This window comes from Dipodomys merriami, unplaced genomic scaffold, assembly GCF_024711535.1.
Source record: "Dipodomys merriami isolate MVZ:Mamm:240054 unplaced genomic scaffold, mDipMer1.0.p SCAF_98, whole genome shotgun sequence".
Taxonomy (NCBI): domain Eukaryota; kingdom Metazoa; phylum Chordata; class Mammalia; order Rodentia; family Heteromyidae; genus Dipodomys; species Dipodomys merriami.
The window spans coordinates 2,815,010-2,830,757 of NW_027206601.1; the positions used below are offsets into that span (position 1 = coordinate 2,815,010).

At 49.8% G+C, this 15,748-nt stretch overlaps 1 protein-coding gene across 2 annotated transcripts; it reads right to left on the minus strand.

The window, feature by feature from the left end:
• Nucleotides 1-26: 26 nt before the first annotated feature.
• Nucleotides 27-15,334, minus strand: Dbnl (drebrin like). 2 transcript variants are annotated; one of them, XM_070014578.1, is made up of 13 exons: nucleotides 15,162-15,333; nucleotides 10,424-10,479; nucleotides 8,012-8,124; nucleotides 7,321-7,395; nucleotides 5,180-5,326; nucleotides 4,259-4,336; nucleotides 3,853-4,004; nucleotides 3,626-3,674; nucleotides 3,212-3,305; nucleotides 2,927-3,022; nucleotides 2,721-2,830; nucleotides 1,332-1,437; nucleotides 27-814 (listed from the first exon to the last, which is right to left on the minus strand). In XM_070014578.1, exons 1-13 carry the CDS (start codon nucleotides 15,242-15,244, stop codon nucleotides 675-677), a joined length of 1,299 nt encoding a protein of 432 aa, XP_069870679.1. In that variant the 5' UTR covers nucleotides 15,245-15,333; the 3' UTR covers nucleotides 27-674. The 2 variants fall into 2 exon arrangements, with proteins under 2 accessions (XP_069870679.1, XP_069870680.1); XM_070014579.1 differs by lacking the exon at nucleotides 7,321-7,395 and having other exon boundaries at nucleotides 15,162-15,334.
• Between the last annotated feature and the right edge of the window lie 414 nt (nucleotides 15,335-15,748).

Below are 15,748 nucleotides of genomic sequence, written 5' to 3' on the forward strand. Positions count from 1 at the left end.
AGCATAGCTGAGCCTGTGGACTCAAATGTACTTCAATTTGTTCTTCAGAGACATAGGTTGGCTGGGACAGAAAATGGGAAGATAGCAGGAATATATCACTGTGTTCTTTCTCCTGAAACAAAACTCAGTTGAGATGTACCCTAGGGCAGCAGACACAGGGTGAAACACACAGAAGGGCACAGACGGCCTTAGCTTTTTCACACACCCAGAAGCAGAGAACTGGGGTGGGGCAGGGAAGGCTCTGGACGTCAGCCCCTGCTGTCAACACTGTTACGGTCCACTGCAATTCTGATTATAGACACTCCTAAAAGCAACTCTCTTTAAGTTCCCAGGTCCCATTCCAAATAGCTATAGCCACCACCCCTTAGACAATGGAGAGATGAGTTAGAAAAGGCAAATGTAGAAAGAAGACAGCTTCCAGATGCTCTGCTTAGCCCTCTATTTGTATGGCCGCTGTCTTTGGGTAGTTCACCCAGGAGCTGACCACAGGTGAGCCTGACAGGCCGCAGGAAGCATGTTTGGGAACCACCAGGTTATTGCTGCATTTGGGATGAGCCATCTGGGCCAGAAGGAGCCCTGAGGCTTTATCCTCATTGGAGACGTTGACTCTTGGGCCTCCTCCTCCAGCAATTGGAAAGCCACATCTGGGTAAGTAAAGGTGATGGACCTCAGGATCACTCAATGAGCTCCACATAGTTGGCAGGGAACATGCCAAAGTGGCCATCAGGCCCATAGCCTCGCCACCAGCCTTCGTCGATCACCTCAATGCCCGTAATGAGATTCTCAGGGTCAAAGGAGATCTCTGTGTCATCAGCTACAAGGAAGGCAAGATGGGGTGGGTGCTGATCAGGTCCTGCCCATATTCCCCCACCCTTCACTTGCCCCCGGGTCTCTGCATCCCCCTTGGGAGCATCCCTCTTCCATTCAGCCTGCAAGTGGTTCAGCATCACTGTCACTGCAGTGGGCCCACTGCAGGGCCACCTTCTTCCTGAGCACTGTGGGAGGCTGAAGATGCTCCAAGGCACCGCTCCAAGGCCTCCACCTGGGCAGGGATGCCTGGTACCAGTGTCCAGGCTTAGCTCAGCTCATGGAACAGACACGGAGGTTCTACAAACACAGCCACTGCTTAGGGATGGCAAGCAGTTTCCAGTAAGCTAGCATGTGAGAATGCCTAGGCTCTTAAGGATAGAAACTCTAGTACCACAGTCATCACCCTCCAAAGAGGCTTCTGTCCTCAAAACATGCTTCCTACTTGGGGATATTCTCTTCTGACACCCCTGGGGCCATCCTCCAGGACCTGTAGCTCAGGGCAGCCAAGTGGGGCACCTTACCTGCCTGATAGTCATACAAAGCCCGGGCACACAACCCTTGCCCACTGAGCCCCCGGCCTTGAGCGTAGTGGTCAATGAGCTCAGCACTGGCACCTTGCTGCTGCGCCTGTTGGGAGGAAGAAGACATCATTGCCCTCTACTCAGCCCTCACACACAGGTGGCTCAGGCTGAGGTGGGGGGCAGAAGACACGACATATGGGTGATGTGCAGCTCTGGGGAGAGGAGGAGGGACAGGAAACTGCTGCTTCTGCCCTGACAACACAACTGTGACCTTGAGGTGCAGAAGAAAAGGCAGCACATATACCTCCCCTCATGGACTAAGGATACATACAATTCAGCACAGGCTGCTTGAAGTGTCAAATGAAAGCCAGGCATGGTGGCTCAAGCCTGTAATCCTAGCTACTTGGGAGGCAGACATGGAGGATTTGAGGCTAGCCTCAAACGAAAGTTTGTGAGATTCCATCTCAATCAATGGGTGGGGATAGCGGTGCATACCTGTCATTCCTAATATTGTGGAGAAGCATAAACAGGTAGAATGCAGCCCAGACCAGCCCCGACATAAATTAAGACTCTACTTTGAAAATAATCACAGCAAAAAGGGACTGGAGGCATGGCTCAAGTGGTAAAAGTACCTGCTTAGAAAGTATGAGTTTGATTTCTCCCTCCATCTCTTCTGCCACAAAAAGAAAAAAGTTGAAGGAGAATTGCCACATGCTTGAAAGTCTACAGTGTGGGACTGTGACTAAGTGGCAGAGCATTTACCAAGTTTGTTCAAGTCCATGACACTCATCTCCAATAAACCACCAGAAAAGTGGAAGTAGCACTGGGGCTCAAACACTAGTCTTGAGCAAAAGCTTAGGAACAGCACCCATGCCATGAGTTCAAGCCCTTCAACCAACAAAACAACAAAAACCACTCAACACATAAAAAAAAAAAACCAAGGGCTGGGAAGGTGGCTCAGTGGTAAAGTGTTTGCCTTGCATGCATGAGGCCCTGGGTTTGATTCCTCAGTACCACATAAGCAGAAAAAGCCGGAAGTGGTGCTGTGGCTCCAGTGGTAGAGCGCTAGCCTTGAGCTGAAGAGCTGAGGGACAGCACCCAGGCTCAGAGTTCAGGCCCCATGACCGGCAAAAAACAAAAAAAACAAAAAAAACAAAAACACCAAAAAACAAACCAATGACGACAACAACAAAAAAACCCGCAAACCAGACATGATGGCCCATACCTCTGATCCCAATGCTGAAAATTGAGGCAAGTTCTAAGTGAGCATGGGCTGGGCTACATATTCTGTCTCAAAAAAACCCCAACCCCACAACCCCCCCTTGCAGTACACCATTAAAATCCAGACCTGTGACTCCCTCACAGCCCCATCCCCCACAGGGAACCCACCAGTGGGGACTCCTCGTAGAGGGTCTCCTGTTCCGGGGGCTCCTCATATGTGGCTTCCTCTTCTGCCTGCACCATAAATGGAGTGCTAGGCACTGGCTCCTCACAAACATCTGCACCAGAAGACAGCAGGTTTTGACCTCTCCCTCTCACAACAGGTCCCTCTCTACCGCCCCCTTCAGAGACCTATGGAGTAACCAGTGCCTTGCCTGCTCTGGGGCTTGAAACAGTGGCAGCTGACTCTCTGCCAAAGGAGGTCTCTGGTTGGGTAAGCTGCTTCTGCAGGAAGGGGCTCCTCAGCTTGCCTGTAAACCCCAACCAACACAATGCCACTTCAGAAACACCACGGAAGTCCTTGTGCCAGCAAAAGGCAGGATGGGACACTGGGCCCTGGGCTGCCCTTCCCACCCCCTCTTCCCTTGTGCCCTGCACAGCACTCTAGGCTTCCCCTCAGCCCACCCAGCCTTGTGGCCAGGGCCAAAGAGAAGTTCTACCTGGCTGAGGGCTGGAGATAGAGGTGGTAGACATGGCCCTCTCCTTCTGCTTGAAAATCTCCCTTGGGTGTGTGGCCCGCTGACCAGCAGACTCCTGGAGGAGTATACATTGACCTCAGCAGTGAGCAGGAACCCAACAGCTTCTCATCGTACTTCACTGCCCCACCCCAAAGGCAGGCAATCCAGCTGTGGCTAGGTGGTGGGAAACTGACACAGCCTCTCCCAGGACTGGGCCAGAAGCTCTGTCATGGCTTTCCTCCTCACTGGTCCTTCTGATGTGCCTAGATGTACCTTAGGTTCACTGTACATGTCTGGGCTGAGCCCTCCATCTGTGGCTTGAGGCTTTGACTTGAGGGAGATGGGTTCAAACCAGTAAGTTCCCAGGCCCCATGGAAGGAGATACCCAAGACTCACCTGCTCCTCTCTGTCCCTTGAACCTGCTTCTTGCTGCTGCTCATACATCCTGGGAAGGGGGGAGGAGGGGAAGTGCTGAGGATTGCTGGCTGTCTCTGAGACTGTGCCCTCAGTCCTTTTCCCTCTAAGAGATTAAGTTGAGGGCACAGGGACACCTGAAGATCTATCTTCCAGAGCAGCCTCTACCACAAGGGTTAATATCTTGATTCAGCCCAGGATGGGCTCACCTTTGGTAGCTGGCCTTGCTTTGCTGTTCCTGGTAGCGCTGTTCCCGGCGGGCAGCCTCCTGCAGCTCCCGCTCCCGGCGTTCCTGTTCCAGCCGCTGGTGCTCTTCATCAGCCCTTCGCTTCTCCTCCAGCCGACGGTTCTCTTCCTCCTTCTGAAAGGGGAGCTGCCCACTCAGCCCCATGCTGCCTCCTTGGCCTCACCCCCTACCCAGGATCAGGTCATACAGGCACATGTGGTCAGGAAGACTATACTAATAGGATACTGCTCACTTTTGCTGTGACTTAACCCACTTAGGCCTTCACTTTAATCATACATAATGGGCAGCCAAAGACCTATACAAGATGTTCACTGGTGCACACGTGCATGCGCGTGTGTGCACACACACACACATGCACATGCACTTACCTCAGCTTTGGCCCAAAAGCTATCTTTGCCAACTCTCTTGATCTCAGATGCAGCATTGGTCTTCTGGTACACAGATCCCTGCGGGGACAGAGCATACACTGGAGAGCTGGCCCCACATAGAAGCTTAGACACTGAATGCAGAGGAAGAGGCATGGTTGAGAAGATTCTCAGGGCTCTTAAGGGAGCAGGTGAACACTACTAGGGCCTTACCCAGTGGGCACAGTTGAACAGAGCTTACTATCACCCTCAGGGACACAAACAACAAAATGTGCAGACAGAAGTCCAGGACTTGGCTGTGGTGGCACCCACCTGTAATCTCAGCACTCGGGAGGCCGAGACCAGCTTATTATATAGTCAGACCCTGTTACAAACAAAACAACAAACCACAAAAGGAGAGCAGCATAGGTAACTGCCCTAGCAGGGATGTGAATCCTGACAACATTGTCTGATGGTGCCTGGCCTTTATGGACAGGGGAAGGAAAGGCCCTGTCTGTAAGCCCTCCGCCAGGCTGCTCCTCAGACATGGTAGCATCCATGGGAATCACTACAAATCCCAATTCTTATTTCTGATGATACAGTTACTGGCTGTCAGCTCTCTGGTGCTAGGCCAGAGGGTTTTTTGGTTTCAGGCTCTGCTCTGATGCCACCTGAAGTTTCTATGAAGTGGCTCCTGCCCCAGGTCATGCTGGCACTGTGACCCTGGAGGTGGCTATCATAGCTATACACTCTTGAAGAGCCTCTCCTCTGAACAAAGGCTCCAGAATAGCTACTTCAACTACTAGTTGTGGTTGGTTGGTACAGAGCTTCGGGTTACCATCTGTGGGCAGGAGGGTCCAACTACCTAGATGCCATCAGTACACTTCTGGCCCCACTCTGACGTCTGGAGCAATGAAGGACCAGTGATGGGCAGGTGGCACTCACCACTGGAGCCTGGGGCCCTGCATCCTGGAAGCTGCTGCTTTCTCTGTGGAAACTGTAGTTGGCCCCAGAGGCCTTGGCTACCTTCTGCATGATGCACTCAGGCTCCACGTCCTCCTCGGCTCGTGCATTGATGGTCACATGGGCCCCCTGTAGCAGGAGCAGCACTTAAAAATACAAGTTTTGCAACCCAGAAAAGGACTGACCAATCTCCTATCTGTCCACATAGCAAAGGCCACTACTGTACTCAGAAGTAGTATCAGGTGATGGAAAGGCACTTCTCTGCTGGGAACCAAAGCCTGCCCTCCCTGACTGAGCTGTGGGTGCTACAGAGTCCCTGCTGTAGTTCAGCAGATGCATAGGCATGAACAATACAAAAAGCCTACTTCTAACCAAGTTAACTTAAAAGGCCATGCTGGAACAGGCACATTTTCTACAAAGAGTGAACCACTGACTTATTCCTGAGACCTGTGACCTCATTAACTGTTACTATAGACCCACTGGGATGGAGCTCAGTGGGAGGGCCTTGCCTAGCTTAAGTGGTAAAGTGCCTTGCCTAACGTGGGAGGCCCCGGGTTTCAATCCTCAGGACTGAAAATGCATGTATGCATGCATGAGTAAGAAACAGCAGCTCAAAAACTCTCAGGTACTAGTTGGAAAAGCCAAGGTATATATCAAGATGTGTGAGTAGAACTGGAAACTGGAGTTTCAAGTCTCCTTGACAGTAACCAAAGGCCTGGAATATAGCTTAATGACAAAGTACTTGTCTAGCAAGAGCAACATCTTGGGTTCGATTCCCAGTACCAAAAAAGAAAAGATAAAAAAAAAAAAGACAGGAACCAAGGAAATGGAAAAATACACTCAATAAGTAAAGAACAGGGGCTAGGAATGTGGCTTAGTGGTAGAATGCTTGCCTAGCATGCATGAAGTCCTGGGTTCAATTCCTCAGTACCACATATATAGAAAAAGCCGGAAGTGGCGCCATGCTCAAGAGGTAGAATGCTACCTCTTGAAACTCAGGGACAGTGCCCAGGCCTTGAGTTCAAGCCCCAGCACTGGCAAAAAATAAAACAACAACAACAACAAAAAAACAAGGACAGATTACTTTTGACAGAAAGACTTTTGGTGGAACTGGGGTTTGAACTCAGAACCTTACACTTTACAAGGTAAGCACCTTATCATTTGAGCCATAGGGTCAGCGCCAGTATAAATGCTTTGGAAACTGGGTGTCAGTGGCTCACACCTGTAATCTTAGCTACTCAGGAGGCTAATATCTAAGGATCATGGCTTAAAGCCAGCTCTGACAGGAAGGTTCATGAGACTCTTATCTCCAGTAAGCCACCCAAAAACCCGAAGTGGCACTGTGGCTCAAGTGGTAGAGCACTAGCCTTGAGCTGAAGAGTGTAGGGACAGTACCCAGTCTGAGAGTCAAGCCCCACAACTGACAAAAAAAAAAAAAAAAAGCTTTAAAAATTGGGGGAAAAAAAGAAGAAAGTACAATTGTAAGACAAGTAACATTACTACTTTGGAAATGGCCTGGAAAGGAAAGCATCAAAAGGATACAGGTTAGCCAGGTGCTAGTGGCTCACGCCTGTAATCCTAGCTACTCAGGAGGCTGAGATCTGAGGATCGCAGTTCAAAGCCAGCCCGGGCAGGAAAGTCTGTGAGACTCATCTCCAATTAATCACCAGAAAACTGGAAATAGTGCTGTGGCTCAAGTGGTAGAGTGCTTGCTTTGAGCTGAAGGGCTCACGGACAGTGCCCAGGCCCAGAGTTCAAGCCCCATGACTGACAAAAACAACAAAGGGGTACAGGTTAGGGTGGTGGGCTTACAACCTGTTCTTTCATCCAAATCTTGAAAAAAATGACTAAACTGCTCAGAGTGATCATAAACAAAGCAGAATCCTGGGTTCAGCCTGTCCACTAGATTAGCACCAGCAGAGTCCTCATTCTGCCCTATGGAGGCCAGCCTGCAGGGAGCTCTGGCTTCCTAGCAGCCTCTGCCTATGGACCTAAGGGCCAAACAGAACATCAGTAGGCAAGCTTCCAACTCTAGCTCTATCCTGACTCACTTGCATTCAGGTACATGAGATGTTTGATCCTGCAAGTCCCCTAATAGGCAGAAAGACAGCCTTAGCCCTCACCTTCAGGAAGTTGGCCATGGTACTGACGTGGTTGGCGCATGCTCCCTTCCGGACATCATTCACACCCTCACCTGTCTGCAATATAAGCATATCTGGTATTACCCAGGCCTCCTCTAAAGCCACTTCTCTGCCCACAAGTACTCAGAAACCCACTAGCTTTTCTGTCCCTGCCAGAACAGCCCCTCTTCCATCCTCCAGAACAGAAACCATTCTCCCAATTCAGTCAGTAAGATTAGTCCTCAACCTCCAAGAGGCTCAAGGATATTCTCTGCATAGGACTGCTGCTGGCTCCCATTGTGGGGTCATTTCCTAAGCCTTCCTGTCCCCACCAAAGGGGTTCTACTCTTCTGGAGGCCTTCACCCCACACTCTCAGGCTCCTGTGCACTCCCTTGGGCTCTGCTCAAGGCAAGGACTACCTGGAAGGAGAAGGAGCAGTAACTTCTTGTGACTGCTTTTACTCCATTTTGCGGGAATAATTCTGGGCTTGAAGATGGATTCTATGCAGCAAGGCCAGTTATTCTTTGAACCACATTGATTTAATTCACTATTCTGCTCATTGGCCTGCTCTGAGCTGTTCTGTTGATCTACTGAGTGAAGTCAGTAAAATATTCTGTTTCTGAAGTCAAGTCAAAGCAGAAAAGAAGACCAGGGATTTTCATCAGTCACACTAGCTGAAACAAGACCACATACCCAATTGATGAGGACAAACTTGGGCAGGCCAGAGTTGGGATCTTTCACCCTGCAGAAGGCATACATCACCTTCCCGCTGTTGAGCTCCTCCACCAACTCCTCCAGGCCACCCTCTGCAGAATCATAGGTAAGATCAGAAACAGCTCATGCCTTTGACTGCCCAGGTACCTGGTCCTGGTATACAGGAGTACAAGACACCTGCATCCAGGGCTTCTCAGGCCACCTATTTCAGAATTATACTGGAAACTATGTTTAAAATCAAATTCCTGCTGGGTACCAGTGGCTCATGTAATCTCAGCTACTCACGAGACTGAGCTTCAGAGGATAGTGCTTTCAAGGCCAGCCCAGGCAGAAAAGTTTCCAAAATTAACTAGCACAAAACAGGGCTAGGGATGTAGCTCAAATGGTAACCTACCAGCTGAACAAGGAAGCAGGTTGAGTAAGCACAAGGCCCTGAGTACAAACCCATATACCACCCCCCCCAAAAAAAAATGGGGGGAAAAAATAAAATCCTGAGATGGGCTGTAGCTCAGTGGTGTAGTGCTTGCCTGACATGGAAGTACAGGTTCCTAGGTTTCAGTCCCAGAACCATTAGATAAATAAATAAATCAGATTCCTGGGGGTGAGGATATAGCTCAGTAGTAGAGCTCTTACCTAACAAAAGGTCCTAGATTACCGATACCATAAGATAATAATAGTAATGATAGCGATGATAATAATAATAATAATAATAATAATAATAATAATAATAATGATAGTGATTCCTTGGCCTTGCCCCTACTAGGCTGATTTCTTTATTTTGTTGGTCATTGGGCTTGAACTCTGGGCCTGAGTGCTGTCCCTCAGCTCTTAAGCTCAAGGCTAGCATTCTACCACTTGAGCCATAGTGCCACTTTCAGTTTTCTTGTGGTTTATTGGAGATAAGAGTTTCAAAGCTTTTTCTGCCCGGGCTGGCTTTGAACTGTGATCCTCAGATCTCAGCCTCCTAGGTAGCTAAGGATTACAGGTGTGAGCCATCAGTGCCTGGCTAGGCTGATTTCTGAAAGCAGATGGGACCCAGGAGTATGTACTTCTAATAAGCACCTTATGTGACTTTTTATCCACACTTTAAAAAACAACTCTTCTAAACATAAAGGTAACTGGAGAAATAAAAAAATAAAAATAGCTGGGTACTGATGGCTCATGCCTGTAATCCTGGCTACTTAGAAGGCTGTAATCTGAGGACTGTGGTTTGAAGCCAGTCTATACAGGAAAGTCTGTTAGACTCTTATCTCCAATTAGCCAGCAAAAAATTGGAAGTAGAACTGTGGCTCAAGTGGTAGAGTGCTAGTCTGGAGCAAAAAAGCTCAGGGACAGTGCCCATGCGCTGAGATCAAGCTGGCTGGCTCTCTCTCTCTCTCTCTCTCTCTCTCTCTCACTGTAAACCAGCCACCAGACTTCCAAATGGAGGGTCAATACATTAGTTTTGTTGCTTGTCCTATGGATCCCACAAAAGGCTCAGGATAGTTATGCAAGACCATTTGTATTGCAAGGCTACCCAAGGGGTTGGACCTTGTGAAACATCCTGCAGCTAAACTACTAGTTCCTCCTTCAGAGTCTCTGATGGGGAGGGCGGGGGTCAGGATATGCTGCCTTACATCATTCTTCTGAATGAGCTTAAACTCCTGAACTTCTTGGGCATGAAGTAAGGCAACTGGAGCAGGTATTTCAGCTAGAGTCCACAGAATCTGGGCATGAGATACTGAATCTGCACTGCTTTGTGCCACTGGAAGCAATACTAGGAAACTCAGATAGGTGCACCAGCTGGGCACCTGCCAGCCATGTGCAATGACCATGCAGAGGCAATATTACAAAGAGGATGTATCAGAGAGAACAGCTTATAGCAGGAAGAAACTTTCTATCAATGAGACACTAAAGTCATACTTAAGTTTAACAGGACAAAGAATATATTTCAGGCATCCTTGAACAATGAAGCCATGTACTGCAAGGGGGAGGGGAAGGGCAGGGAGTAGGGGAAGGTTAGGCAGGCTTTTCTCAGCTGGAGACATGTGGCTTATACCCCCTTTATCTCTGACTTCGCCTACTTTGCCTCTGTCTGTTGGTGCCAGGAGTTGGTCGTTCCTGCTCATAGGCCTCCTTGACCACCTGCAACAACACTGCCTCTCCTAGTGACCACAAGGTTCCTGTGTGTAGCTGGCCAGCGCAGAGCAGACAGAAAAGGACATGTCTGTGGACCTTTTTTACCTGCACTATCTCTTAGAATAGCATCTTCCAATGGAGTACCCTGGACACAGGCTGCCTCTGTGCTGAATTCCCTCTTCTTTCTTTGATGGCTAAAATGTCAGCAAAATGGACCAGTAACAGTCATTTTCCTGCCTTCTGGTGCTGAAAACCCATTTGGGTCATACTCACCCCCAGTGCCAGCCACACGGATGTCATTGCTGTTGCCTTCATAGGTAAAGAGAGCCCTGAAACAAAACAGAAGTGTGCTCAGTGGCCAGTAGTATGGGCTCCATGTGTCTTTAGTGCACCTAGCACAGCAGGTACTAGCTCTGCTCTGCCCTGCTGACTCACCAGGCAGGTGCTAAGGCAGGTGAGGCTTACTGTGAGGACAAAGACGTGGAAATGAGGAGCACAGGTCTACTTAGAGGAAAACATTGGCTGTAAAGGTTTACATTATCGTTCTACATGTTCATAGCTAAAATATGCCTCTGACTACCAGGAACATGAATCTGAAAAGACAAAAGATACTCGCAACATATTCCTGAACACAAACTACCTAAAGGAGAAGCTGGAGAGAGGAAGAGAGTCACCAGGCACCCTGGAAAGCTGCCCAATACCCTTGGGCCTATTTGCCTTCTGTAAAGCCTGAAAGGTGGCATAGGTCCAGCCTGGGTGTGAGATTCCCACAAACACAAGTTTTAACAAGCATGTACAGCATTAGAAACCAGAAGCAGTGACACAATATGAAGTCCCAGTCAAGACTACCAACCTGCCACTCCTCTCATGGACCCATGCCATGGACAACTCTCTATCTAGCACAGCCTTAAGTCTCCACTGCTGACACTGGGCTGTGTCTTTTCTTCTCTTGTAAAGAGAAGACTCTTCATAAGAGTCTGGAAAGGCTTTTGGTGTATAAACTGGTACTACTTAAGTGGTAAATTTAAGTCTGAGCCATGCAGTCTCTTGACCAAAACAAAGGTTCCTTAAGGACAGTAATCTGGAAGAGGTCTCAGAGGTCTCATAGAGGTAAGGTGGGCATGAGGTCTCCACAGTGCACATGGAGCCCAGCCACCAGCACCAACACTGTAGCAATGCTGCATGGGCAAAGGGTAGGGACACCCTGCCCAGTATCTGTCACCTCCCCAGCCTGAGAGAGGTAATTTGGACAGAAATCCAGAAGTCAGGGACTTTCCAATACCACTGGAGAAATGTGTTTGCCTGAGAAAGATAGAGAACTCAGACACAGGTTCAGCAGGCCTGGTAAGCAGGGAACAGACAGGCTACTAAGAGCTGTTGCTTATCGGAAGATGAAACAATAGAGAAGAAACATTCAAGAAAAAAGACCAGAGAAAAACAGGAGAAAGAAAGACTGGGGAGTTGGAGGAGCCATCTTAAAAAAAGGAAGACCAGGGGCTGGGAAGGTGGCTCAGGGGTAGAGCGCTTGCCTTGCATGCATGAGGCCCTGGTTTCGATTCCTCAGCACCCATAGGCAGAAAAAAAAAAGCCGGAAGTGGTACTATGGCTCAAGTGGTAGCGCGCTAGCCTTGAGCTGAAGAGCTGAGGGACTGTACCCAGGCCCAGAGTTCAGGCCCCATGACTGGACCCCCCACCCAAAAAAAAAAAAGGAAGACCAGGCTGGGAAGGTGGCTCACTGGTCAAGTGCTTGCCTTGCATCCATGAGGCCCTGGGTTCGATTCCTCAGCACCACATAAGCAGAAAAAGCTGGAAGTGGTGCTGTAGCTCAAGTGGTAGCGCGCTAGCCTTGAGCTGAAGAGCTGAGGGACAGCACCCAGGCCCAGAGTTCAGGCTCCACTACGGACAAAAAAAAAGAAGACCATTCCTGCTGATGGACCCAAGTCCCTGGATACCAGCCAGGGGATGAAGAAAACCACAGCGGCAGAGGACAGAAAAGGCTCTGCAGTTAATATGGCCAAACTCCAGGCCTGCTGCCTACTCCTCTGACTTTATCCCCTCTCTTCAAGGTTCCACTCTAAACCATTTCAAGAATATGCCCAGTTCAGAGAAACACCCCACAGTCAATGGAACTCCACCCTTCTTTCAAATCAACATGAAAAAAACATAGTGAGCTGGCCTACATACAGCAAATATCTTATTATTCAACCATTCTTTCAAAAAATGTGTTCTAAGAACCTGTTTACTGTGATATGAGTGTGGCCATGAATAATCCCCAAAAGGTTCTGCCCATGTTAACAGAGACAAAAGAATACTGAGCTGGGTGTGGCTGGCTCATGCCTGTAATCCTAGCTACTCAGGGGGCTGAGATCTGAGGATTGCGGTTCAAAGCCAGCCCGGGCAGGAAAGTCCCAGAGACTCTTATCTCCAAAAACCATTAGAAAACCAAAGTGCCACTGTGGCTCAAGTGGTAGAGCGCTTGCCTTGAACTGAAGAGCACAGCGACAGCGCCCAAGCCCAGAGTTCAAGCCCCGACTGACCAAAAACAAACAAAAAATACATTTAATTTTATATCTGGTTAGGGAGTAAAGTAGGCACAGAAGGTGACATGTAAACTGGATGAGAACAAATCATGTCCAGATCTGGGCTGGAGACAAATCCAAGATTGAGAGCCAAGGCTCTGGATCTAGTCTCAAGGCCTGGTTCAATGGTACCTCCTCTGTGTAAAACCTTCTATGATCCACCAAATTGAAGGCCATCTCCTTTCTTTGATATTCTATACTGCCTTTTCTGTATAGTTTATCCATCCATTATCTGACCATCTACTATACAAAACAATTGGGCACTAGAGCCAAAAGACTCACTCACCCCTTCTAGTGAAGTGATAAAAGTGACAAAAAATAAAACAAAACCAACAACAACTACAAACTAGTCCATGAGTTTCAGGTATGTCTGTTATGTATCTGAAGGAAGTCACTGAGGTGACTGCAGTTGGGAGGCTGAGTCTAGGAAAGCCTCTGAGAAGGCAACTTCAAGAGTGGATATGAAGGCTGGAGAGCCACTTGAAATGATGTGGAAGAAGTTTGCTCTGGGCAGAGGAAGCAGCAAGAGGGCTCTGAAGAGGAACCAGATCAGATGTTTGAGGAAGAGAAAAACGGCCACGCAGAGTGGTGGTGAATAGGTGTGGCCACAGTGTTTTAAGCAGGAGGGGAGCAGGAAGGCGGTCATATAGTGGTCAGGCAGGGCAGGAGTCTGGGCTTTACTCTAAGTGCAACAGGAAGCCACTACAGAGTTATGGGGAGGGGGAAGTAAGATGGTTCAGATATATATATTTCAGCTTACGAGTGAGGACCTGCCCCATAGTCTTGTTGAGTAACTAAATGGCTGTGACTCTGGGTGGAAGCCAGAGTCTCATTTAGTGAACAGAACAACTTGAAATGCTGTAGAAGCTTGGAGGTGAATGAGAGGGTAGAAACATAGCTATTTGAGCAGAGGATATGGTGAGAGAAAAGAGTAGGCCCTGAAGCCTCAGAAGGGAAAAAAAGTAGGTGGGGTAAGCCAGTACCAGACCAAGGTGGCAGCAGATCCCAAGAAAAGACCAGGAACACTAGAGTTCTGCACAGCCAGCTGGGCTGTGATAGTTCCCAAGACAACTGAGACACCAAGGAAGTGCAGAGGAAACAAGAAAGCATTTAGATAAGAGAATGTGGTGAGTCACAGCAACAGAGTTTGGTTCAGACAATAGGAAAAAGCTCCACAGGGCCCAGGACTACTTCTGGCTCCTGTGCAGAAGGAAGAGGGGGGGGGTGGGGGAGAGGGGGGAGGGGTGAGGGGAGAGGGGTCCATCATAATGCCACCTTTGAGGTCTAGTTTCTGTTCCCCAAGGTTGGTCACCTTAGTTCACCATACCTAGCAGATTTCTCATACATGGAAATGCTAAGAACTGGTTAATAAAAACATTTCGGAGGGGCTGGAAATGTGGCTTAGTGGTAGAGTGCTTGCCTAGCATGCATAAAGCCCTGGGTTTGAATCCTCTGTACCACATAAACAGAAAAAGCCAGATGGTGCTGTGACTCAATTGGTAGAGTGCTAGCTTTGAGCAAAAGAAGCTCAGGGACAGTGCCCAGGCCCTGAGTTCAAGCCCCAGGACTGGCAGAAAAAAAAAATGAAGAGGAAAGTGAAACGGCATTGCAGTATCAGCTATTCCTACTGCAAAGAGCTGAGTATGGGGGCATGCAGAAAGCTGTACAGGATTAAGCTAGAAACTTCAGATCCAGGTTCCCAGCATAGTAAGGTCCTGTTTTTCCCCCCTGTGGGGCTTGAACGCAGGGCTGTGTGCTATCCCTTAGCTTTTTCGCTCAAGGATAATGTTCTACCACTTGAGAGCCACAGCTACATTTCTGGCTTTTTGGTGTTTAATTGAAGGTAAGAGTCTCAGACTTTCCTGCTGGCTTTGAACCACAATCCTCAGATCTCAGCCTCGTGAGTAGGAGGATTACGGGCTTGAGCCACCGCGCCTGGCGGAACTGCATGATGAGACCTATACAATGGACAGCATAGCAGAGGGGCGGGAAGAGAGGGGCCTTTTCCCAGACATCCTTCATTCTTCTCCCCATGGCTCAGGCACAGGAAAGAGAAATAGAGACCCACCTCTGAACTCCTTATCTGAGCCTCAGGACAAGCTTAAGTTCCCAACAGTGCTGTCAGACCACGAAGGCCCATTCGCAACCTCAGCATTAGGCGTCCACCTTCGGAGGGGTGGCACCTTCGCAGGACGCCGGGGCTCTAGCTAGTCCCAGAATGGGAAAAGATCTGCAAGGCCGGCGCGCGAGTCCTCGCCGAGGCCCGCGGGGCCTAGTGTGCGGCGAGGTAGGGCATGGACTCGGCGGTCCACCGAGGGCGATGGAGGGGTGCTGAGGTGGGCTGAGAGCTGGGCTCTGCGCCCCTGAGAGAGGCCCCCGGCGCCCCCTCCAATCCCGCCCACCACCCCGGCCCGACCCGCCTCGCTGCCCACCAGTCCGTCGGGGACTTCTCGGTGACCACCCTCACGTAGGCCTCCTGTAGCGCCGGCCCGTTCCGGCTCAGGTTCGCCGCCATGGCACGCCCCGCGGCTTCCCACCCGAGCAGTCGCAGCTCTCCGCCCGGGCCTCCCCTGACGGCTCCGGGGCTCGCCTCTGCCGACGGAAGCCCCGCCTCCAATTCCGGAAGCGGAAGTGGGGCTGAACGCGCGAAAGGGCCTGTCGGGTAGCGAGTGTCTCTTTGGTCTTGCTGTGTGGGCTCCCGACACAGCCAGACTAGCGGCAGCCAGACTAGCAGGGCTGAGGGACTGACGTCGGCTCACCCTCCGGGTGACCTTCCGGAATGCGGCCTGGAGCGTTCTTGGGTCCCAGCCCCTTCTTAGCGGTTTCTGGAGGACCTGGCACGTCCTGTTAGAGTTCTTGTTCTAGTTCATTAAGGCATTCATTTGAGAGATCGTAGACTAATGAACCTCCCCCAGTACATGGACCCCCATCAGAAGCTTCCTCTGTGAGGCCAGGCATGGTGGACACGCCTGTCATCCCTGCGCTTGGGAGGGTTGAGGCATGGTCACGAGTCCGAGGC

Bases quoted from the DNA above. Each gene is read 5' to 3' on its own strand.
- Dbnl (XM_070014578.1), bottom strand. From the start codon at position 15,244: ATGGCGGCGAACCTGAGCCGGAACGGGCCGGCGCTACAGGAGGCCTAC. The intron at 4,005-4,258 runs GTAAGTGCATGT...CTCCCCTTTCAG, and splicing joins GCTTTTGGGCCAAAGCTGAG to AAGGAGGAAGAGAACCGTCG. The intron at 3,306-3,625 runs GTGAGTCTTGGG...ATACTCCTCCAG, and splicing joins CAAGGGACAGAGAGGAGCAG to GAGTCTGCTGGTCAGCGGGC.